The 26,394-nt window shown below is 33.3% G+C and overlaps 1 protein-coding gene and 1 long non-coding RNA gene across 3 annotated transcripts in view; one reads left to right on the top strand and one right to left on the bottom strand.

The window, feature by feature from the left end:
* Positions 1-25,111, bottom strand: part of LOC115449500 (cerebellar degeneration-related protein 2-like) — a 94,104-nt gene extending 68,993 nt beyond the window's left edge. The window contains exon 1 of one of the 2 annotated variants that reach the window (XM_037439624.1): positions 24,823-25,111. In XM_037439624.1, the coding sequence (XP_037295521.1) occupies positions 24,823-24,898 (76 nt within the window). In that variant the 5' untranslated portion in view covers positions 24,899-25,111. Of the gene's footprint in view, positions 1-24,097; positions 24,129-24,822 lie in introns of those variants that run through there. The other variant, XM_037439625.1, reaches the window with a different exon arrangement.
* Positions 169-1,725, top strand: LOC115449502. The gene is made up of 2 exons (XR_003939173.2): positions 169-256; positions 988-1,725. It is a non-coding gene; the product is annotated as an uncharacterized LOC115449502 (long non-coding RNA).
* Positions 25,112-26,394: the final 1,283 nt, after the last annotated feature.

Genomic DNA, 26,394 nt, shown 5'->3' on the forward strand with positions numbered 1-26,394 from the left:
GCAATAAGCGTCCCCTATTGAGAGCTAATATTACCTTCGAAATGTATAGTGTTACACCACTGCTTACCCCTGAGAAGGGACAAATGCGTGAAGTATGCATACCTAAGTAACTTCGCAAATTGTTAATTATTTTTTAATTGCTACCATGTAAGACGTGTTAACATGACCATAGTTTTATACACTTAATCGGCAGAAATCATACGCATATTGCTTTGAGTTATGATGGCTAAACGACTCTTATTGATTTTGACTATCGGTATGTTATTCAATTTAAAAAGGTTTCATTGATCATCATCGATGCATCGAATATTTGTGATCTTTCAGATTCTTATATATATGAAATTATTTGTATGTGAATATGGAATTACACGTGTTGTTACTTCATGTTAAAACAAGTATGAAATTTAAAACACTTACGCCAGTATTCATAGACGTTATTTATCTAAGGACGGAGCAAGCTGTGATAACAAGTCTGTTTCTCAGTGCCGACGCATGGGAGCCTTCGCAGTGCGTAGACATCGGGCCGTTGTGATTGGCTAATACCGAGATACAACAATATTATCCTTCGATAAAAAACGTCTATGAATAAGGGGGTTGATTTATAGTAAGATGTTGAAGCCCTTTTTTTACAAGTTTTATGTTATAATATGAAAATTATCGTAAATTATTATCATAAATTATATTTTATTATTATTTAACATCTGATGTAGATAATATTCATCTTATTGATATTTATTTGGGTTCATTTATTAGAGTGTGACTTTTGTATTTGGCCGGCTTATATGTTTATGTGACGAAAAGCTTACTCAGGAGACCTATAGCAGGTCCTAGAACTCATAGGCTCATAACGCTTTCATTATGAAATGTTATCTCCCCTGAACTAGCGCGAAGACTCCTAGAAAGTCTAACTTTACAGAAGAATCCATAAAAACATCATTAGATAGTGCAATGTAATGCTATAATTTAAAGTTTATTTCTCATTAACAGTTCCTGTGATATTATCGAAGAAGAATGGGCAAGAACCGTCAAAGTACGTGTATTCCCAAGATTCATCGGACGAAGAAGATAGTATCTTCAATATCCACGAGATAGGTGCCTACACTTTTGAACCTCTTCACGGAACAATCTATTACAGTCACCCGCTGAAGCCTCATCGCCGGTCTGGTTGGCCTCCCATTGGTCCTGTCCAAAAATCGGTTCCTTCGAAACCAGCAGAAAAACTAATACAAAGTTTTCCACCTCTAAAACCAAGCAAAGGGTGGCCTGACGTTGCCTCTGACCCGGAATCAGAACCTTTCACACATCCGGAAACACTCAGGCCGAGAATTTCACCTCTAAAAGCAATCATAGGCTGGCCTCCCATTGGACCATATTAGCAAAAGAATAAAAAAGCTACCATGATAATAAATAGTTGATTTTTTGCTCTATGAATAAAATTATCGTTATTATTTCAATAAACGTTTTACAATTACAATACTATGAAAACTTGTTTCATATTAGTTTTATATTTTGGTATAAATGGTACTTTTTTAAGTATTAATTAATAGTATGCAAATATTTACAATGTTCTATAATATTTAGGTACACCACATGCAATGTGTATGTTATGGTAATCTGACCGATTTTATGTTTTAAGTCACAATAGCCTATCTTTTATTACTTAGATCTGCCCATATATGCATGACTATAAAATTAAAGATACGTGAATAGTTAATAATATAAAAAGATTTTTTTTTTTAATCAGAAAACACTGTCAAAATTTATGTCAGTATTATGATGACCCAGTACAAGTTTTATTCAAGTCCATAAACGAGATGCAGTACTTATTAACTGAGCAATAGAAACGAAAAATTGTATAGTCTACGTCACAGTTGACCTAACCTGTAGATATTGGTAAAGTCGCCCAAATTGCACCTATAACACAATATGGCTGAAGTCGGCGCAAGAATAGGGCAGGTAACTAGAACGTATGATTCCGATACACATTAATCCTTCAACTGGTCTTGCAATCGCTATGTAAACCCACACCTCCAAATGTCAAATGTTGGTCCGACTTTGACATAATAGTTAGAGTTTGACATTAGACTTAATACCGAATGTTACATTATAACATGACATTACAAAAACTCAGTAGTGATCTTACATAAGACATCTTATATGTTTCTTGCAAATCATGCAAAGGAATCGAGAACAAGAAGCCAAATCTTGCACCGCCAGTGACCTTCATCTAGATGATTTGTAATTCTTATAACTAGTATTACATGTGAATAACATATCTGTTGGTATTGTAGTCTGCCTATATCAATTTATATTCTTATCCATCATAGATTCTGCGTATTTCTACATGTCGTACTTTTATTGTATTTATTTTGTTTATTTATTCCATGGCTTTCTTCAAGCTCAATAAAAAAATAGATTATATTAGGTATCTTTATAGTCTATAATAAATATAGCATGTAAAGTTTAAAACCTTTAAAAATATAGCGCGGGGAAAAACAAACGGAGTACATTTGGGTTATACGATTTTACCCCTTATTTGAACTTAGCCGAATGCACCTTATAACTATTACATTTTCATAAACAACTGCCAACGTAACTATCATATTTACAATAAAATTTTATATGAATTTAAAATCCAATTACTTAATAAATAATAAAATACAACAAAACCCAAATAAATGAGATTTACCGTTCCATTAATTTTGTACCTACAATGCAATAACTTTACGCTTTAAATAAAGAAACAAAAATATTAATTGAATACGATATATTCAATTTTGCTGCCGTAAATTACTCAAATTTGTTTTTTTTACATAAGCAAAAGTTATTCAAGAAATGAAATTAGCTTTAAGACCGTTATAGATTCCTGATATTACAAAAAAAAATACGATAAATGCTCCTACACGAGATTTTCGGCGAAACAAGATACTTACGCACACACACAAACTCACGCCTTTAATCCCCATGGGGTAAGCAGAGGCGGAACAGGTGAACCCACTTTCCTTCATACGTATTCCGTTCCATGACGTGATGGGGACAAGCCTATCAATTTCTCCGGGCTTATAATGAGTAGGAAAAACCTATACCAATCCCTTTGTCTGACCCGAGGATCGAACCCGAGACCTCAGCACTGCAGTCGTGCCGTAACACAACTACGTCACCTAGGCAGTAAAAAAAGTAATTATAGTATTAATACAAGTTCTTGCTAGCAACAATAAGTACTAAAAAATCATCGATCTCTATTTTAGGGGCGATGCACTACTTTGATGTTTTCATAAGAGGAGCCTTCTTAAGGGGAATTCTAATAGGGTTCTACGAAATAAAAAAAAATATATGTATATAAAATCGGCCATTAGTTTATTAATGGCACTGGTCGATTTCAGGGTCGATGCACTACTTTGATGTGTTCATTAGGGGAGCCTTCTTAAGGGAAAACCTAATGGGGTTCCACAAAATAATATATAAAACCGGCCTTTAGAAATTTATTAATGTTACTGGCATAACGAGGTGCTATAAATAAGTAAACAATTAAACATATTAATTACTTAATCAACAACACCGATAACTCTTACGGATGTGATTAAAACTGCAGCAGCTGATTGGTATAGGTCTAAGTGAAATGAAAATCGATTATGCGATTATTTTAATTGGATTGACACAATAATTACAACACACACATAAATGTTCCTCTAGAGACACTATCCCATTTTTGACATTTTTTTTTTTTTTTTTTTTCTTTGCAAATGATTCGACTCAGGTATTTATATAATTATCGATTGGTTCCCATTTTTGACTGCCTGTTATTTAAACGTGTAAACAAAATGTAAATCCCTTATTTTTTTTTTTTATTTGTATGAGTAAACTACACCTAAAAGGGAATAGATATATTAATAATAGGTAATTTGCCTAACTACGTTCTCTAATTATAAGTACGTATATAATTTTGCATACCGTTGAAACGGTGAAACATGTTGCACATGTAAGATATTTAACATCATAATTTATACCATGTTTTATGTAAAATAAATTGATTTGATTAAATTGATTTAATATTGGCCCTAAGATAAGTTTATCACATTGTGTCACTCTAGTATTAAAGTCTGTGGATTTTTAATAAATATATAAACACATATTTGAATTTGTTCGCTATATAACAATAGGTTTATCGTTTAAAAACGAGTTGGCGATGAGTATTTATTCCTTTCCACGTCGATCTTGGTTAATCTAAATTGATGAGGAGTGATGTAAATTTTCTAATTGATTATGTAGTTCAAGATGGCGCTGGTAGAATGTGAAAACAGATGGGAAAACGCTGTCTTAATTCAGATGCTATTTAATCGAGGTTTAATGAAACTATGTAAGAACATTATTAAAAATTAAAAGCAATTATACGGATACATGTTTTGACATTATTTTATTAACTATGCTTTTTCTTAGTCTACTCACAGTTAGTCAGCATCATGTTTAATTTAGGTAAGTTTACTGATTTAGTTCTCTTCGAGTTTTTAATTAAAAATGTCTCACGTATTTTTCATAATATTCCCTCTATTTTATTTTGTATACTTATCAAAATTCATTTCATGATTTTTAAATTAAAATAATAGAGAATAATACTTCGTTTTTGCGCATTGCAGTGCTAATATTGCTGACGATTATAAACACATTAAGACCTATAAACTCATACGTCCTCGGCACCTGTCCGCGCGAAGGTCCCGGCGGCCCAGTGTGTGGCACCAATGGTGAAACATACAAAGACTTTTGTGATATCTGGAACTCGGGACTTGCTGAACGCAAAATAGACATCAAATACTATGGCCATTGTGTAGTAGAAAAGGAGATAACATTGAATTGGAAAACAGAAGGCCAAAATAATCAAAATTGGAAATATGTAAACCTAAATAATCAAAATTGGAAATATAAAGAACAAAATAATCAAAATTGGAAAACTAAAGACCAAAATAATCAAAATTGGATATATAAAGGACAAAATAATCAAAATTGGAAATATAAAGAACAAAATAATCAAAATTGGAAAAGTAAATACCAAGATGATCTAAATTGGAAAAGTAAAGACCAAAATGATCAAAATTGTGAATCTAAGGACCAAAATAATCATGACAAAGAACGACTAGTGAAGAACACACATCAGGATAAAAAACGTCGTCTTTCATTGATGTTATCAGTAATTGGGAGAAATGGAAATAAACGCGATAGAGTTATACCATAGTTAGGATTTACGAATGGTTTTCTCATTTCTGAAACTATGTAGAATTAACATATCCCTATTAATTTGAAATAATAAAGCATCTGAAATAAATATCCATTTTTGTAAAATGTTTATTGGTTTTTAATAAATTAATTACTTCTATATTTATTTTATGATCTGGGTTAATCATATGCCTCTTATTAACAGGACAGATATTTAAATAAAGCAATTAAATCTAGTTACAGATTTTTTTTTACCTCAACCAACTGTTTTTTTAATTTGCATAAATAATGAAATTTCGATAACAAAAACCGGGTATTTGAACATTGAAAAGATAAATAGCACTCTACAGTTAGAGGTGTAAACAGTTTGCTAACATTTGCGACACTACGATATCTACTTACTGCAATAAAACATTGTAATAAAAAAACGTGCAACGCATCACGATTTTAAAATAAAGACCCTATTTAACGGCCTTACCTTCTTTTTAACAATCATAGAACACGCTAAGAACATTATTAATTACATCAGATATCATAACACGATGTCTTATAAATGAATGTCGCCGTAAATAAGCATATTTATTTACATATAAACGAGCACAAGAAAAATACAATCCAATTTATTCATCTGTCTTATCGGAAAGTCTAACAGTTATTATAGAGACTGAATAAATAAAGTCTTATTACCCCTTTTCAATAAATCCCAATCACTTTATTCGACTTATCTCAAAAATGGACCAATCAGAACACGGTTTTTTGACATGCTTACAAATGACTTATTTTGATTGGTTCATTCTCAGAATCGGATTAAAGATTGAGATTGGGATCGTTTATTGAAGACGGTTGTAAGACAGATCGATTATTGCTAACAATAATATTATCCTGACGATTATTTCTAGCCATAATTAGTCCGTCTAAATAAGACTTTAGTCTTGTCTACTCGCTGAAGTTATCGACCAGCCGACTAAATAACAATAACTTCTTGAAATGTAACAATATATAATTACGTAGAAACTTTCTATGTTCTCTTATAGATAGTATCTTCTTGAATTGTAAAAGTATAAACAAAGTAAAAGCCATAAGTATTGCCAAAACATAACTTAAATAATAGCCAGAAGAGTTTCTACAAAATAAATAATAGTTTTGACAAAAGTACCGAGCCGAGTTTCAATACCATTGAAGTTTATACTACCGGTCAATACAAATAAATTAACTCATTATGTTGCCCTTCGAAACAAAGGCTAACCAAATGTAATTTACTACTATCTCCCACATGGCGTAAGAACAATAAACGCACTATTAACCTGAATATGTAATGGCAACTTAATGAAAAGGGCTATGAAATTATTAATTATAATTTTTCACAATGAAATATTGACATAATTATGGGTTTGAAACAGTCTTAATTTTAACAAGACGTTCACGAATCCCGGCGAACTGAAGATTTGAGAAGTACCTAGTTAACTAAATAATAAATCGCATAAAATTAAATTCTGACAACAATTACGTATGACTGTTATCATTTCATTTATTGATCAAAAGTAATCCTTATTCACTAAAAGTAAACATAATTTAATAAAATTATTATCGATTTTTTATTTGTCACGATTTTTTTAAAATTATGATAGCTCATTTTTAACGAAAGGGATGGAGATAAGTAACGCGAGACGGGAAGAATTAGAAGAAGTAACAGCCAACCTTAACCCAGCACAGGGACATATTATTATGAAAGGTGAAAAAAGATACATTTTTGCCAGAATTTAATTGTACAGTAACAATTTACAAGATAGGTATATAATTGTACATATTAAATACAGTATCTATTACATTGAGTAGTGAATCAGAAATTTTACCCAAACAATTTACCAATAATAAAGTAGTGGTTGTCTTATCACCCCATGTTCTGACGACGACATATTAACACAAATTGAAATACATTGCCCAATTAATTAATAGCTTGTTATACACTCCTAGTTATTAACAAAGCCGTGTAATTTGCATGAAAATAATTACCCCTACTTAACGTTTCAAGTGACGGCGTCTTCAATGTTCATAAACTATTGCAATTTCAACTTTCAAGTACGGAATTAAATTACTCTTGACATGGATAAAATGCTGTTTCTTGTAGGTTAGTAAAAGTGAATACTGCATTTTTAAGAAAATAATATTTGTCTGTTTGAAATATGCTTTATATTTACTATATTGTAAGTATCTACAGAGAACTTAATTTTATTATTTAGAACTTTATTATTTACTGTTATGTAGTTCTTTATGCCATTCCAGCTATGTTAGAACTAGAAGGGTGGTTTTAATTATGAATTTTTAAATATCATGTCCCAGGGTGCTGGGCATTGGCACTCTCGTTAGTTCTTTGTAATTGAAAGTTCGATGTTGCTTACTGTTTATGGCTGATCGTGATATTTACCACGAGCAGTACACTTGCTTTACTTTGCTGGTGATAGTATATATTTTATATCCGCCCGGAGAGCGACCACCGTACACAAGGTGTTAAAACCCGCCATAGTGGCCCACGTAAGTGTGTCGCGTTCCGAGATCAGCCTGTGTACATCCGGTACCAACAGGCCGGCATAATTATGTCCACTGTCGAGGGGTAATCATCCCTCGTCAGTCGGCATTTTATTAGACCCGACTTCACTTACCATCAGATGCAGTGGGGACACTACCGTGCCTGTATTATTATATCGTAAGTCAGATCAAAAAAAAATTGTAACTTCAATATCGAACAATTTCAGGCGCCTTATACCTACATCTGGCAGTGTCATCGCTCGAAACGTTACACTATTGTAAAATGAGACTACTTGACGTTCCAATAGATTACAGAAACTTTTATGTAAAACTTTGCGTGGGTCAAGAATCGGAAAAACAGTACGCAAGATACCATGAAAAGGATTTGAAAGGAAGTTATGAACCTACTTGCTTACCGTATTTTAATATTGATCTTCGACCTACTTTGCCACCGTGGCGTCCTACTTTACCTAATAAACACAAGTATGCAGCGCAGCAATTGTCGTCACAGATTTATGACAACCTTGCCACGTCAACACAAACTTCTTTTGTTAGTTTTAATTATAAATAGACTCATGATGCGAAATACCATGTAAGATTGGCGTGTGATATCAAGTAAATTCAGTAGGTAGGTGTTTGAATGCCACAATTGCAAAGGACCAAAAATTTTCGGGGATTTAAAATAATCATGGCGGTCTAATTATTCTACAGCTAGTCTCAATATCTTACTAATTACAAACAGTTGAAATGCTTATTTTTGGCGGATATCTTGTTTTTATAAACCAGCTATAAAATAAATAAATAAAAAATAAAAAATAAAAATGCTTTATTCATCACGTAGGCGAACATAGTTGCACTTATGATAAGTCAAGGTACATGAGAATATTCAATTATTACTTAATTAGATTAGCTTATATAAACAAAGACAATAAAATAAATGAAAAATATACTTAGTAAACAAAGAAGCCAGCTCGGGCTGGCAGGGAAGAAGAAATAAAATTATGTATGTATGTATTTTTAAATAAGCAATAAGGGAGAAACGCGTCGCGATCCTCACCGGTGAGGACAATAAAAGCCCTAACCTAGCTAACCTACCAGCCTTTCACTAACTACCTAAGCGATGACTACCCGAAGAAGAAAGGCAGAAAGAAACTCCGGGCTTTATTTTTGTCATCAATTGTCTATTCATTTATAATATTGTTATTAAATATATATATATTTTTTAATAAGTCTTTTCTATACAAAGTCTGATTAATTATATAAGCTAATACACGCACATCACCGTAAAATTGCGGAGAAAATCCACATAAAAGTATTTAGCAATTACTAAAAACTAACGAAAAAACAATAATACTAAAAAATTATAAAAACTATGAAACAGTCAGTGTACAGCGTGCATACGCCTACATTTACAAACATAATATTTTCATTTCATATTTTGTCGCAGATCTTGGTCAATATAATTAAGATTATAAATTTTAAGGCTGGTGCAACAAAATGATCGGTCGGTCGTCTATTATACATTGATAATTCAATGAGTCAATATAAAATAAAATATGTCACATAAATTTAAAACTGTTACCCAGTATAATGTCAAAATTGTAGAAAGGTACACATGAGACGTTTATGTAGTTAATTTATAATATTGGCGTTAACATAGGGTTGGACAGGGTGTGCAGGACTGTTTTTCCAAACCGTCTGATCATCGAGGTAATCCTTTACATTATAATACCCCTTTGACATTAATTCGCGCTTAACATGACACTTAAATTTGTAGCCGGGCAGATTGGTTATTTCAGGGGGGATTTTATTATAGAATTTGATACAATTCGCTAGATAAGATTTATTTGTTTTACAGAGCCGGAAATTTGGAACAACTAGTTTATTCTTATTTCTAGTGTTCAAACAGTGCAAGTCACTGTTTTTCATAAAAGTACCTAGGTTCTTACGGACATACATAATATTTTGAAAAATGTATTCAGCTGGCAAAGTCAGTATATTCACCTCCTTAAACAGTTCTCTAAGGGAATCGCGAGACCGAAGGTTATAAATTGCACGAATCGCTCTTTTCTGTAAAATAAAAATGGTCTGCAGATCTACTGCAGTACCCCACAGAAGAATGCAATAAGACATAATGCTGTGGAAGTAAGCGAAATATACTAACCTTGCCGTAGCCACATCAGTTAAATATCTGATCTTCCTAATAGCAAAGACTGCAGAACTCAATTTACTCGAAATTCTTTGAATGTGGGGTCCCCATTGTAATTTCCTATCGATAGAAACCCCAAGGAAGACTGTAGAGGGTACTAATTCTAGTTTATTCCCGTCTAAATCAATATCAGTTCCATTAATCTTGTTCAGTAACGAGAATCGAACACATTTAGTTTTTGCTGCATTTAATAGAAGATTATTGGCAGAAAACCAGTCAGAAATCAATTTAAATACTTTATTTGGCTCTACAAAATTTCCTTCCCTTCTATTTAGTTTAAATATTAGTGAAGTGTCGTCAGCGAATAATACAACTTCAGCCATTTTGTTAATAATGTACGGTAGATCATTAATATAAACTAAAAACAGAAATGGTCCCAAAATTGAACCCTGGGGGACCCCAATCCCAACTGTGGACCCTGCAGAGGAAACGTTGTTGATAAAAACTTTTGTTTCCGACCCGATAAATATGAAGATATTAGTTTAAGCCCCACTCCCTGATGCCGTAATAGTGGAGCTTTAAAATGAGGGTTCCATGATCAACGCAATCGAACGCCTTGGAAAGATCACAAAATACCCCTAAAGCATCCTGCGATCCCTCCCAGGCATCCAACACAGCTTTAACTAATGCACGTCCTGCATCTTGCGTGGACCTACCCTTTGTAAAACCGAATTGCCTGTCATGTAGAATCTCATTTTTATTAAAGAACACCAGCATTTGATTAAGCATTAACTTTTCGAATATTTTACTTAAAGCTGGTAAAATAGAAATAGGCCTATAATTGGAGGGGGGTGTTGGAGCAACCAGTTTTAAAAATTGGTACTACTTTACTTATCTTCATAAGATCAGGGAATATGCCGTCTCTTATGCAGCAATTAAAAATATCAGAAAGGATTGGGGCGATGCTAACTATCACTGACTGCAACGCTTTAACAGACAAACCCCAAAGATCTTCAGTACTCTTCATGTTTAAGCTCCTGAATACTTTTATAACATCATAATGAGTAACACATTCAAATTCGAAATTTGGAATTGATAAATCTAAATATTGTTTTAAGAATGACTCAGCTGCCTCTGGTGAGGATGGCAGACATTTTGTCGTCTCAAATGGTATGTTATTGAAAAACTTTTCGAAGTAATTAGCCACAGAATTATTGTCTGAAACTAGTTCGTCATTAATGTTTAATACAATCTTGTCATTACACTTAGTTTTGCCAGTTTCAGTATTAATTATTCTCCAAGTTGTTTTAATTTTATTATCCGATTTTTTTATATTTCTACTAATATAAGCAGCTTTGGCATACCTACATACACTTTTAAAAATTTTAGAGTATGTTCTTACATAATTAGTAAATTTGACATCAGGTGTAAAGGACCTTCTGTCATATAATTCGTATAGAACATCTCTACTACGCCTAATACCTTTGGTTGCCCAAGCACTGAAAGATATTTTATTTTTTAGTGTTACTGATTTTACACTACATGTTTTATTGAATACATTTGTCACACTATTTAATAATGTTTCAAACATATTATTTGGGTTGTCCGAGTCGCAAGTCAGCATAGGCAGCACGGAATTAAGTTTTGTGCTAAATTTCTGCAAATTACGTAGGGATAGTGGTCTAAATTTAATAATGTTTTTACTTCTTTGTTTTACACAATTAAGTTTGACCATTTGACAAGTATGGTCTGAGCGAACACCGGTTAATAATTCTTTATAGTCAATTTTAAAATTTGAGATAACATATAAACTAAGATGGATAAGAATACTTTATCCGTGAAGTTTAACTATCTATCGTAGGGTCGGATATCATTACTGTCATTGGTGCGTTTCGGTTTTTGCCAAAGATAAACACATATAGCTATTAGTAATTGCTGTAATAATCCATACAGTAGGTAATCAAATCAATTTCAATTTATTTTCCATAAAACATATTGTAATTTTAAATTGCTTTACGTGGTATCGAATGTAAAAATATTAAAAGGAATTGTAGTTCAAAACATAAGATGTAGTTTATAATTTATTTTAAAACATAACATTATTAGTTCTCAGTGTAAAAATAAAAGCTTCGGTGAGTGCACTCACTAAAGGTTTTGATATTGTAACAGCAATTACAGTAAGCGTAACTTTTATTGAAGAATTGAGACAGCAGACGGCAGTTAAAAGTTATTGAAACCGGCTGCTAAATGTGTATGTTAGATACTATAATTGTTATTTTCATGATCTGAAAAATGATATGAGACAGCCATAAAACTTGACAAAATACAAACGTAATGTAGGCAAAAGAAAAGTAGTTTTGATTGTTACTGCCAATAAAGAAATGGCCGTTCTGTTATAAATTAAGAAAATTGTTTTATTAACTACAATAATTACGGTTTAAATTGAACTTTTTGTTACAATAATAAAACGTCTCTTAAATATACTTCAGAGAGAAGTAATGAAGTGGTTCTATTATTTTTTTCCTCATTTTCTACTCCATTAGAAATTGCGAGGATAAAAAAACAACCCATAATCCAAGCTTAGTGAAAGGCCCATAGAAATCAGTTAACTGGTTCTTGTGTTACTTCGACATGTTGAAAATCTTAATGGGCGTTGTTTGCTAAAAACGTTTGCCTTGTAAGGGCACCACCAAGGTCTTAGGAGTATTTTAAGTCTCATATAAGGAGATACATGGCTTTCAAGCGTGTATTGTAAAATGGAATAACCAAACAACGTGTTATACATTTCTACAAAAAACAAATGATATCCAACAAACTAGTAAGGTTCAATATTATTTTACCTATTTAAACACGATTAAGAACAAAATATCTTATATTGTTTTATATTTTGTAGTACCTAATAGCAACGTGCCTTATGCCTTTTAAATGATTTTTATATACATAGAGACTACACTATGGATACCTACGCGATTGAAAATTAACACAGTTTTTAGGTTCCGTACAACCGTTTTTATTATTCAGATGATTTGCAAATTCTCTCACGATATGTTCTTGTTGAATATTCATGATGATTCTCATTATATAGATAAGTACACACAGAACATTAAAAAGTAATATTCTGTTGAATGATATTATATTTGAAAAGTTATACTATTTAGGTATTAAAAACTTGTAGTTAACTAGTTCATTACATTACTAATTTTTAGTATAAACAAAACTCCATGTCGGCCCTATTTTATGCGCAATATTAGTCTTCTCATCTCACGTTTCATCATCTCTACGAAACGAGTGCAAACATGATGCAACATCACGCAGACGCTATGATAAGAAATCGCAGTAGCTTCACATAAAGATGGGAATTTGCCCCATAAAAACCATTATAATGCACGAGAGCGCCATTAGCAGTTCATCTGTTCCAGTGGCCATTGACACTGTGGTTTCGCATCGCAAGGGACTCGGTTGATGGCGCCCATCCATCTCCCTAGGTTCAGGTTACGTAAACTTCATGGGAGCCGCACCGACGCGACGATCCAAACAAAGACAAAAGAACGACCAATAACTTTTTTAGCCGCTATAGTGTTACAGTCTTTTTAAGAATGTTACGGATATCAACCGCGAGACAATGGAGTAGGTATCTAGTATTGTTTTATTAAAGCGGTGTAAAATTACTAATGTAGTGTAACTTTAACTCTCGGAGCTGTTTCGTAAAAAATATAGGTAAGTTGATAAACGGTGCTGTTTTTTGGATGTTTTTATACGAATTTAAGGCTAAAGTAGGTAGCAATAATTGTTAAACTGATTTACCAGCGTGAAAAGCAATACCAGGGACATGAAATACCTTGAATCACACAAGACCTAACGTCCAATATTACTGAATATGTTTTAAATATTTAAGTTATCTAAGTAAAGCATATTGTCACAAATCTAAAAGTATAACCTAAAAGCTTAATTTTATGGAAATTGCAACTCTAGGTTGCCATCAATATACTTAATATAATAAATCAACACGACGGCACTACTTTAACTTGATGTACAATAACACGACACTCTCTTTTAGAATGTGATTTAAGAAGCCTACTCTTGCTTTTAGCGACCATGAAATTGTTACCATAAATCTTCTTCACTCTAATGATGGAAGATGACGAAGACAAATACTTCAATTTAAAAACAATTTTGTGCTTTTTACGAACGGTTAAATTAAAATCATCTACTGATTTAAACAAGCATAAGTACTTCAAATAACTTATGGATTTAATTATGTTTCGTTTTGAACATACAACCACATTGTTGGAGATTCCTTTTTCCCACGATTGTTAATAATTAATCTATTATAACATTAAAAACGACACAAATGTAGTATAACTATATTTGTAACTATATGAAATTTATTTACCTTTTGACAATTTACTTTACGTAAGTAGGTACTAAGAAACAAAATACCATTTGAATGTTAAAGCAATAAAATTTCTTTAAAGAAATAAGCCAGTTGGCAACAACTTAATACACTAAAGATTATAAAAAGAAATTATTTATATATTTCGTTCGACCATGAACATAAAGTTAAGTGTAATTTCTTTGACATTAGGTACGTACCTACATTCTATTATTTTGAATTGAAAAGTCTGGCTTACAGTTTATAATAAGACTTTAACGCTGCGTTGTGAAAGATGAAAATTTTAAACCATCGGAGCGTGTAATTAATATTTTAATACCTACATAACACATTAATATAGGCGTCTATTATAATGATAAACTCAAAAGATAAATTACGATACAAGACGTAACATCAACTGATATGCATCTTAAAATATATATCAGCTATTAACTTGACTAGTGTTTGCATTCCGTGATGAAATGTTTAGACAGGTCGAGGCATGGTGCCTTTCGCAACATCTGCATGAATGGACAAACCATATCATGTATTAGATGACAGGCAGAGATATCCATGCCGATTGTATAACATAACAATTACAAAATCTATTGTCTGTAGTTTTGTGGTATTAGTTACTGTTGACATGTAGGTTGATATTATGACAGAGTATTCAACGTTCCTCCGACTGTTTGGAGATGTGTTTGTACTTTTGACAATTGTTTGCTTTAACGACGAAGCAGAACATCGAATATTTGGAATTGCAATTGCATCTAAACGTACTTGCAATATAGTTGCTCTTCTGTTTGCCATTATGTGGATATTGTAGTTAGCGTTATTAATGTTAAGAGATTTTTTATTTAAGTATAAGAATTGATATTTATGGATTAAAGTACCATTTCATGACATTCGTGAGATCATAGACAACTATATTGTCTATAAAAAATTATGTTAATATTCACTAACGAGCTTATACCCGGTAAACATATTGTTTATTGCATTATGAACCGTAATGCAAAGCATATGACAGTAAGTACTTACGACAAGAAGCATTAGAATGTACGAAGATTGACATTTCCAGGAAGCGGAAGAAAGGTTCAAAATGCCGTGTATAGTTTTCAGGTACCAATTAAATTAGAGTTTCTACTATAATGAATGATGAAATTAACTAGTGTAAGCATATAAACAAAAAAAGGTAAAGTAATTATTGTATTCCAATCAAAAAGTATATCCGGAGAAAGTTATGCAATCAATGATCTTGTTACTGAATAACCTAAAAATGTCAGAGTTATAATAATAATGTCTAGATCCGCCACAAGACTTCAAAAATGGTTTAAACTTACCTAAAAGAGAAACTAATAAATGTTAGTGGAGCGCTATGTTCAGTAGTAGATATCATGAGGCTGACGATGATGATCATAATAACGATGATGTATAAACAAAGATCATTATTCAAAAACTAAAATAGAATGACATAATCTAGTCAAAAATAAATCAGTTGAAAAATCCTCGATTCTAATTAATAATATAATTAAAAACCACAATTACTATAATGATAACAAATAAAGCCAAAAATTTCCAAGAAATTGCGCATCAATACAGGAGATTATTATTATTGCTGGTGGTAGGATATTTGTTCCCGCCCGAACAGCGACAGCCGGTACACAAGGTGTATATCCCACCATAGTTTCCATCTTGAGGCGTCTAGGATAAGCCTGCGTATATCCGGTTCCAAACAGACTATCATAATTGTTTCGATAAGCAAGGGAAAACCATATCTCGTCCCCCCTGAGGCAATTCTCGGCGCTGGGTTTGCACTTTGCACATAGAATGTACGCCCATGCACGGGGGAATATTTGCCGCGGCCTTAAGAACACTGTTAAGTATGTATATCTCCTGATTGTCATTGCACATTGAGGCCTATGAAGGCTCGCGAATATTTCCTGGCCTTCTCCCCTCCTCCCATCCTAAAAGGGTTTCTCCTCTTTCCCCCACACTTCCTTTCCGAAATATCCCCTCCGAACTTTCCTACAGAATTCCGCAGTCGCTAAGCCAAGGGATTTCAGTTTCCCATTCGCAGCTTTTCCCCGTTCTTAACTGCGGTATCCGATACAAAATAAAAATATATCTCGTCACTCAACACTATCCAGACGACATTAGGGCTTAACCGTGCCTATCTGTATATAAAAAAATATATATAAATAACACCTAGGTGGACAGGTACTGATGTCGTTTTCTTAAAAGGCATATAATTATTTCATATGATTTAATGTAACGTGTAAAATATTGAGAAAAGTCATGTAAGGAAATTATTTATGTAGTGTCCGTGGAATTATTATGTAGTATTTTTATCGTAATTGCCAAATACTTGGAAACAAAAAAACACATAAATGGGACGCAATCGTGTGGTAAAAATTTTAAATGAAGTCACATTACAAAATAATATACACAACTTTATTATTACCGTTGTAATAAAATACATTTAAGTCTTTTGAAATATAACCTACTGGAATTCTTTATATAATTTGGTTAAAGCCATTGTCCACGGCTTCGTAATACAGAACTTATAAAAACTAAACAATTATTTCAACCTGAGAATTCATTAAATACTAAACTGGTATTGACGATTTGGAGATCATGACCTGGATGAAAGCTTACGACATTGCATCTTCTAAATTCAAATTGATAAGATATTTATGATCCGCATTAACTCAGCTTACGTTTCACCAAGAATTAAGGTACGCTAAAATACATATAGCAATAAAGTAATAATACAAATAGAACCTAGATTATCTTCCCTGAGGTAATTCTTGTGCGCTCGGTCTTCAAACCGAATGCAGGCTCATGCACGCGGGGACATTTGCCGCGACCCTAAGCACACAGTTTGATGTGTAAACCTCATGGTTGTAACTACAATCTACACATTAACTATGAGGGCTTTCGAAATTTTCCAGGCCTTCTCCCCTCCTACTCGAGGATTCCTTTTCCTCCCCCCACTTTCTTTCCCTAGATAAACCCTCAAAACTTTCCTCCAGAATTCCAGTCAGACCTGCAGGCGCTAAGCCGGGTGATTCTAGAATTCCCTTCGCAGGTTTCACCGGGTGTAGACTACGGGATTCGTTATAGAAAAAAAAGACATAGATTATCTGACATAGAAAAAAAAAACATAGACTGAAATCTGGCGTAGAACTGAACATTGGTACGCGCATGTCAACAATCCTTACAACCTATTTCAACATTTAAAAGGTTTCCTTCCACCACGTGTTTCTGTTTAAACATGGTCGTAATATAATCAATATAAGAATATAATCTAAACGGAATTTAATGCGATGTTGGTTTAGTTCTGTAAGCCTATAAATTTACTAACTATGACACATTAATTGATCCAGTTTCCGCATTATTACGCCGGATTATAAATTGACCAGGAATTTATTGACAACCAATAGCTTATTGTACGTACGGACAAATAAATCATGATCAGATTCCATTACTTATATTTAAACTAGAGTTTGGCAGTCTCTCGATCAATATTAGGTGCCAAAATGACGATACCGTAAGTTTCTGAAAGGAAATACTCAATATTGAAACTTAAGATGAGAATGTGTAGTAAAAACGTTAAAACTGCACTGTCTATGATTATATTACGTAAAGTTGTAACGTTATCCAAGAATAATGAGGCAGATATAAAAAAATCGAAGTCAATGAAGCGTGGATTTTTATAAGCAAAATAGATTGCAAGTTGAGGATATTATTGATTCTCGAATTACTAAAAGAGTTATGGTAAAAACTCTATTACATGTCACTATGTTTACACTTGATAACTTTTTTCGGCTGTTTAATGAAACTGTAACACTTTTTTAAGAGATCAGATTGTTGTTCACTTTCAATTAATATACAAGATTGTGAATTGGTTATGTTAGAGGCAAAAACCATTACTAGTAGTAGTAACAATAACTCGCTTTAAAATTTTTGGGTCACAAGAATTCAATGGGTATTTCATGATGGCGAAAATTACAATGAAACAAATGTTCAAACAATATTATTATGAGTATTGGAATGCGCATTGAAAGCTGTATAAACAGACGCATAGAACTTAGAGCATCAGAAACACATGAAGGAAGATAATTGAAAACTTGTCGGTAATGCATTGGAAGGTACCTTTAGAACTTGAATAGTTCTACAAAAACAATCATTAACGCTGCATACGAGTTGCGTTCTTCCTCTTAAAATCGTTATGCACAAATAAAAATGAAATGAGGGAGTAAACAGTAATTACTTGGTTTTTCGCTGTCTCCATAATTAATATCAGTGGAAAGAAATCAGTGTTCCATTGTAACAACGGAGCATCTGATTATTAATCATTATTATCTCCATTATTATTTTTATCTCCTTGATTCAGTATTTGTGTTTAAAGTTAAAGGTGAATGTAAATTGCCAAACATGTTTATGACCAGGATAATTAATTATCACTATATTGTTCACGAGACTTGAGGACTTGTTCAATAAAAGACGCTAATTCTATTTGACGCCAATACTATTTTGAAGAATAGTTGTAAATTATCATGTTCTTTACCTATACTTAATATGGAATTGTTGATTGAATTAAATAAATTAATAAAATAGAAAATTCTGCACATCTTTTAATAAGGTATAGTTATTGGCTGTATTCCGTCTACTGGGGCTTAACCGTCTTTTTGCAATTAGGGACATTATCATCGAAGGATAATTTTGATAGCCATACAGGCAATTAAGTGAAAAACTCCCTACTTACCTATAACAAAAAAAAGGTATTCTGTTTTGTTCACATTTAACATTTCGTAATTTACATGTGGTGCAAAACATAACATTTTCTGCTTTAAGTAATTTCTGCGTACGTGACTCTGGTATTGTGCAGAGCCCTCAAGTGGCACAGAACTGTCTGTTTAAACATAAATATTTAAATTCAAAAACAATAAGCACATGTGGAGCTCATCGGCGAAGAATTCGTTGACGTTAACATAAGTAACGGTTGCTTGACAATTTCTAATTGTTATTCAGGTGGCATTAAAGTTCCTACAATATTTGACGCTTCAAATTGACCGTCGTGTGCTGAATGTGATAGAAATTGACATCGATTGGAAGTAAATATTGATTATATTCTTTACCCGGGGCCATAGGCCACACAGCTTTGTACAATGTCATTGCTAAAAAAAACATATGAATAGGAATAACATATCCAAGCAACAGACTTATCGCTATGATATTTCACTCACATACAGATAATTGTTTTACTATCGTAAACGATTTTGGAAAGGTGACTTCGACTTCATATTATAATGTGTTCACCACTATAAATAAAACTGTGATTTTACTAGGTAATAGTAACTTTGACAATTACTAGTGGTGGGATTCTCATATGCGAATGGCTGTCTGTAGGTACCATCGCAATGGCTATTTCTACCGCCAAGCAATAGTGTGCTTGCACTGTTGTGTTTCAGTTTGAAGTTTATTGTAGCGAGCGTAATTACTGGGCGTTATGATACTTAACATCTTATGTCTTAGGGTGTAGAGTTGAGTGCCACGCAGTAGTTTGTTATTTAAAGAACTGTATGGAGTTGCTACTGTTTATTAACTTACTATCACGAAAGCTCCTGTATCAATCAAATGCAATAAAAAATCTGCAGAATAAAATTGGCGACAGAAATAAAAAAAAAAACTTGAACAGTCCGCTCTGTGACCAGGCAGGTGACAAAGTCTTCGAAAGTCTGGAGAAAATTAAAATACAAAAACCCTCGATAAATGCCGTAAATAAGTTTTATTTCAATGTCTAACATTCACGTAAACATAAGAAATCATAAAAATAATAAAGTAATTACGTGTTTGCAAAATCTTTTCGCCATACACATAATTAACACGGTTCCTGTACCCAATAGACCCGCAACTCGCTTATCGTATAAAATGTTGACAAGTGTCAATTGCGCTCAATGCGGTCTAGTTTCCGTTTGAAATATCTAAAATATGTTATTTTTCTGTCACCGTGTTAAAATGAAACATTTTTCTAGTTTCTTTCAATAAATTATTGTTAGTAGCAGTTACCAAACAGGTCATAAGAGAGTGCAATTTTGTAGAAATTACAGGTTATAAAATGCACGACACGTATTAGTGTATAACGTAATTGGATTTAACAATATACCGCTAGTAGGTTAGTAATATAAGTTCCTAATGAAAGAATATATATTTATGTATTTATACAAAAGTTACATTGGCTTATTCAAAATCACAAGCATACAGTATTATAAAAGGGCATGCGTGTGGAGTGACTTAGTCCTCAGCTTACGAGAAAGTTCCTCAAATTAGGGTGAAATGAAAAATATTTTAATAAAGCCAAAAAAATATTAAATCTTTATGGAAGATTATTTTTGGGAGTCTTTGATAAACATAGGTAATTTTAATTTTAAAAGCAGTTTTTACATACAAGTAATCCATTCGAATTAGATCTAGATAATAATTTGTTATCGTTACAAAACGGAATCTAAAAGTTTTATATCGAATATATGTAATATATTTAAATAAAAACATACAAATCGTGAATAAATTGTACTTCACACGTAGTGTAGTATACAATTAAATGTTGCATTCGTGAACGGTGTAACAAAAGTAATTCATGGCAAGCCACAACGCCTATAAAAATAACACGTAAAATGACCAGAAGGTCAAAAACAAATCCGCCAATTACTCGACCATCGTGAGAACTTTGAATGAACGGAACTGAATATTCGTGCACGAAGCAAGACATTGTAGCTGTAATGCATTTCTTTGATTGGCTGATCCAATCAATATTATTGATATTGTAAAGCATGAAAAACTAGTGCAATTGGAACTAATTTATACAAATATATAAAGCTGAACAGTTTGTTTGAATGCGCTAATCTCAGGAACTACTGAACCGATTGATTAACCGATTTTGATTTTTTTGCACTGATGCGAAGTTACATTACTATTGAGTATATTTTATCCCGGAAAACTTTTTTCACGCAATACGAGACACAGGCAAAGCCAATCTACAATATGTTTACGTTTAATAACAAGACAAATTTAATATTATATTTGTTTTTACTATCAAATAATTGGTATGATATTTTTTCATGGAAATTTCAAATCGTAATTATTTTTAATTGAAACCTGCCATTTGGCTGTCCTTGGAAATAAACGATGGCTAGATAAACTTTATTCGAAAGGTCACCAAAATACCTTGAAAGTGGCGTTAATTGCACCCTACGTGAGAAGTGAAAGAGAAATCGCTTTCGATTTAATTACAGAATGGGTGAGTTATTTAAATCACTGAATTATCTATTGAAATGCTATGATATGATGTTGAATCTGCGTTCATTAATCAAGCAAGTCTATCGATCACGGACGCGGGGGAGAAAATTGATTAGATATAGAAATTGTATCTGAAGGGGATACTTAGCATGTAATTTATATTAATTACTGTATTCTCGCGTCGCAACGCCAGTGTTGTGATCGAAAGCTGTATTGTATGAGAAGGTAATCAGTAGTTTCCTACTTGATGATAACAGACGATGTCTGAAACGAAATAATCATTTGATGCACAATTATAATAAATTGTTAACACCGTTAACACCTCTCACTATACCTTGTTTCCATGCCCTGGGAATCGAAATTATACCTCACGATTCACAGCTTAAGCACGTTGCCACAAGATTAAGGGTCACTATAATTAGTTTAAATTTTGTTCTTTTCATACGAAGATATTTGTAGAAACGCTGTGGACTACCACGTTTTAAGCATCGAAGTTTACGGATATGCAATTTTAACGTGTTGATTTTTTTTAGAACAGCTACTAGCTATCAAACATTTGAGTCCCCTACATCCGCCGCCGTCAGCCTATCAAAGCGACCTCAATATTTTTTTCATTCAATTAAAATTAAACCGTACTAATGAGAATAAGAATAGCATTCTTTGATTGTTCAATTGATGGAAAATTACATTTAAGTAATATGGCAAAAACAACTCTTTTAAGGGATAATAACGTGAAGCACGTTTGTTGCGCAAGCGCATGCGTCGGTCGGTACTCAAGCGGTATGCATTAAAATTAACTAAAATAAATTATACTCAACATTCTTACTTTATTTATAAAAACAATTCTTGACTGTATTAGATAGGTCAATGCCTTCGTAGATGCTTGAAGTCGCGTCGCGTCGACGGATTTTCAATAATGCGATATAATTTAAAGGAAGCATGACAATCGATTATTCCTATCGTTTAACTAATTCGCTGTAAACACAACTGTACGATGTACACAGCCAGCATTTTTTAAATATGTTACTTATTTGGGCCAAAATATCGTATTTTTTGTTATAGTTCGTATAAAAAAAACTATATTTTCATATATTTCACAGTGATATTTTGAAGATAATACGGCTAAAATAGTAAGTAATAACACACTTAAGATAGAAAATCTTTAATTCAGGAAATATTAATGAACCCAAAAGCAGCATGGTAACCGTATTGTGTTGCCTGTTCGGTCGAGGTTTTTATGAAACTACACACCATGACCAAAATGGAAGTGTCTAAAAACGATTGATTATACTTACTCATGACTCTTAACTACTGAATTTCTCCAAGTCCATTGATGTTATATAGCCTATTAATTTGCATACCTAGGAACATTAGCGAGGCTTTCCAAAAGAAAAGTATAAAGGCTCCGATCGAAGGGACATCAGCAACATATTACGATGTGTTTAAACCGCGAAGTCGTTAGTTTAACATTACCGCACTTTCCTATCTCATTGATGTTTTTATTATATGACAAATAAAACGCATGCATAGCGCATGATCACATCATGTAAGGTTAACTACCTACTAACGACTGACTATAAATATATTTAGTTTCCTAATATAGTACCCATGGTGTATAACATTCTAATAGTTTTCACAATATAAAATTATCTTTAATAATAAGCAGGTGTTGCATACAAATATTTAAAATACTACAAATATAAAAGAATGTCTCTTACAAAATAGACAGGATAAAATACTTTTTTTACCTATTTGTGAAAAAATAATCAGAATCGCTTTAGTAGTTTATGAAATTAGCGCGTTTAAATAAACAAACTCTTCAGCTTTTATATATTAGTATAGATGCATGTTTTAAACGTGGAATTCCATTAGGATAATAACAATTTCAGTTACCGTAAGAATTAAATTCTCGTTCAAAAACACGTAGCTATTTGCTTTAACCGTTTGCTGGAGCTGTCGTCAAATTTTATGACCAGCTTGCGGCCAGCGAAGTCGTAGTTGTTTTATAGATAAAACGATGTCAGGATGTAACGAGAAGATTGGTGAAGTTATTTAATTCAAACCGGCTATCACATTTGGTTCGAGCTGTTTGGCTATAGCTATTGGGGTATTGGCTATTGGCTATTGGCTATTGGCTATTGGCTATTGGTAATTGTTTATTGGCTATTGGAGCGTTGGTCGCGCGCTGCGTAACCAAGGTTAATGTTCTATTATCACATACAATTTCTTTTTCACGAAAGTTTCATGGTATGTAATGTTTGTTGTGGCACTTATCTATAATTTGGTAATATGCTTTTGACTTTTTTTTCAGATAAAATTATGGAATAAACGCTAAGAGGTTGTTCAACTATAAGCTAATAGTAACTTCTTACTGTACACAGAAATATTGTATTTCTTACACTAAAATTAACGAATATTTTTGTTATTGTTTTATTTGCATGTTTTTTTGGCTTGCTTTGATAAAATAGATTCACTATGGTCGTAATTGGATACATTCTTGACTACCAGAAGCCACGAATTGCGAGAATTAAGACATTACTTACCATAAGCTAATTCCATTGCTTTACCTTCAGGAAAAGTTCCCATAAAGTTGATAGAGTCCCAAATTGAAACTTCACTAAACACTTGACACGCACTAAAGGAACCGACGACCTTTTACGTCACAGCCGGCTCATAAACCGCCACGCCAAGGAGGTCAAATTACGTTGTAAAACCGAATTAATTTAAATATATTTTTCCACAGACCAACCGTCAGTTTGGGGTCTATTGAAACACTATTTGACAACTGCGAGCATGACTATGTTTATCTACCCTAGCGAAGTATTGTTAATGTCAAGATCAACCACTTGTACACAAACTATTTGTTATCCGTTTTCTTTCGCAGTTTGGAAATAAAAGTTACAAAATTAGGTATTGTGCAGACTTCGAAGTAGCGTTTAAAATTTTGGATAGGTGCTATTTGTTATTCTTGAGTCATGCAACCTTTACACAAAATTAGCATATAAAAAACTATTGGGTGAACACTTTGACCAGAAACTATGTAACATAAATTATTTTAGGTTTGAGAGAAATACTATTTTTTATTTGTGACATTTTGCTGTAAATTTTCAAGCATTAATTTCCAGGTAGGTAACCCTGTTATTAAGAATATGATTCACATAATACGCTAATACAAAATACAAATTGGTTCATCAGCCAAATATTGCCAAGATTTGCTAATTGAGTCAATGACTTGATGTACCATTGACACGGATAATAGGTCACTTACCTGACGCCGTCCAACACTCAGGGCAGTCCTGACAGAGCGTCCCCCAGTCGAAGGCAAGATCCTCGAAGCTCGCCATGACAACACCCACTTAGGCCAGTCCACTCCAAAACATCATCTAATAAGCCGGTAACACAAACACTAACACCATGCAGTTTTCATAATTAACAAGCACGTATAGACACTGGTCAATGTTTGTTATGATAAAGGTGTGGCGGCAGATGTTTCGCGCGTTCGTCCGCCGCTGGAGGCTCGGATGTGCACGCGCTCATAGACAAGCCGCCGACAGAGCACTGCGAGTGCGCGCTAAGCCGCTAACCTCGCATCGCGGTCGGGATGTGTCGCCGCGCGCGCCGCTCTGCGCCGGTCGCTCCGTGCCCGCCGCTGGCCGGTGCTCCGAACTCGGAACCTGTTCTCACAAGAGGTGCGAGCGTTCACTCAGCGGGTTCACTCTTTCGATTTCAATGAACCGTTAACGTTGTTTTCTTGTTGGGTGTGTCTTATCTCCCCGAAATCACGTAACGTTGATCAGCGATCAACACAATAGGCACATACACCCTGAACAAAAACTGGCGGTCGCTGTACAATTCTATGGCGATTCGAATGTTGCTAAACACGATCGTTGAATCGATCTTGCGTCGACACGGTGCATAAATTTTGGTCATGCTGCGCTTTAGAAACATTCGTGACACGTAGAATGGCCGTTAACACCGACCGTCCTTATGCGAGCCCACGCACGATACAAGTGCAAATCGCGAAACCTCCAGTACTGGAAAAGTATTTAAATATCTATTGTTATTAAATGGCTATGCGTAATATTGCATATTACTGTCATACAGCCTGAGCATTCCGCGCGTGTCGCTATGTTATGGCCTTCTCCGAAGCCTTTCTATACACGCATACGGAGTTTCCAAAGCAACAGGTGTAAATTTTTGTTCCAATGTAATAACATTTTCGCAACCGGCAACCTACAAATTATTAAATTCGTTTTTATGGAAGGTATTGTAGTGTGGGAACCAGCTCCTACATTTTGATTACCTACTTGGTTAATTAAAATTGTCTCGTAATTCTAAAAATATTATCACAGTATGGTAAACATTGTTACCTATTTCAATTGTTAAGAACTAACGATGTCATTATGATCTCTATAGCGAATATTGAATGAAAGAATATTATCGAATATTTAGTTAAACATCGTGTTCATGAGACATAAAAGAGCAGGGTATTCGAAACTTTGATATAAATACATTCGCATAAAAAAAATATTTGTTGACGGTTATTTTATTTTTAATGTCTACCAAGATAATGCTGTTCCTCATAAAAACGGAATAAATTGTCGGTTAGCTTTGTATAATTTCATTAAAGCAGAAAGCGGCAAGTGAGAGTACTTGGCTATGCCATATTTTGAAATTAAACTAACTTCTACAAGTCATGTAAAGCCATTATGTTTTAGAATATCAAAGAGAACGCGACCAATTACATGTAACAATTTGTTTTTCGTAATTTGCCTCACATTTACGACGTACACGACCCAAACGTAGGCAACATCAATGATTTTTTTTTTCACTATTCAAA

Source organism: Manduca sexta, chromosome 17 (genome assembly GCF_014839805.1).
Source record: "Manduca sexta isolate Smith_Timp_Sample1 chromosome 17, JHU_Msex_v1.0, whole genome shotgun sequence".
Taxonomy (NCBI): Eukaryota; Metazoa; Arthropoda; class Insecta; order Lepidoptera; family Sphingidae; genus Manduca; species Manduca sexta.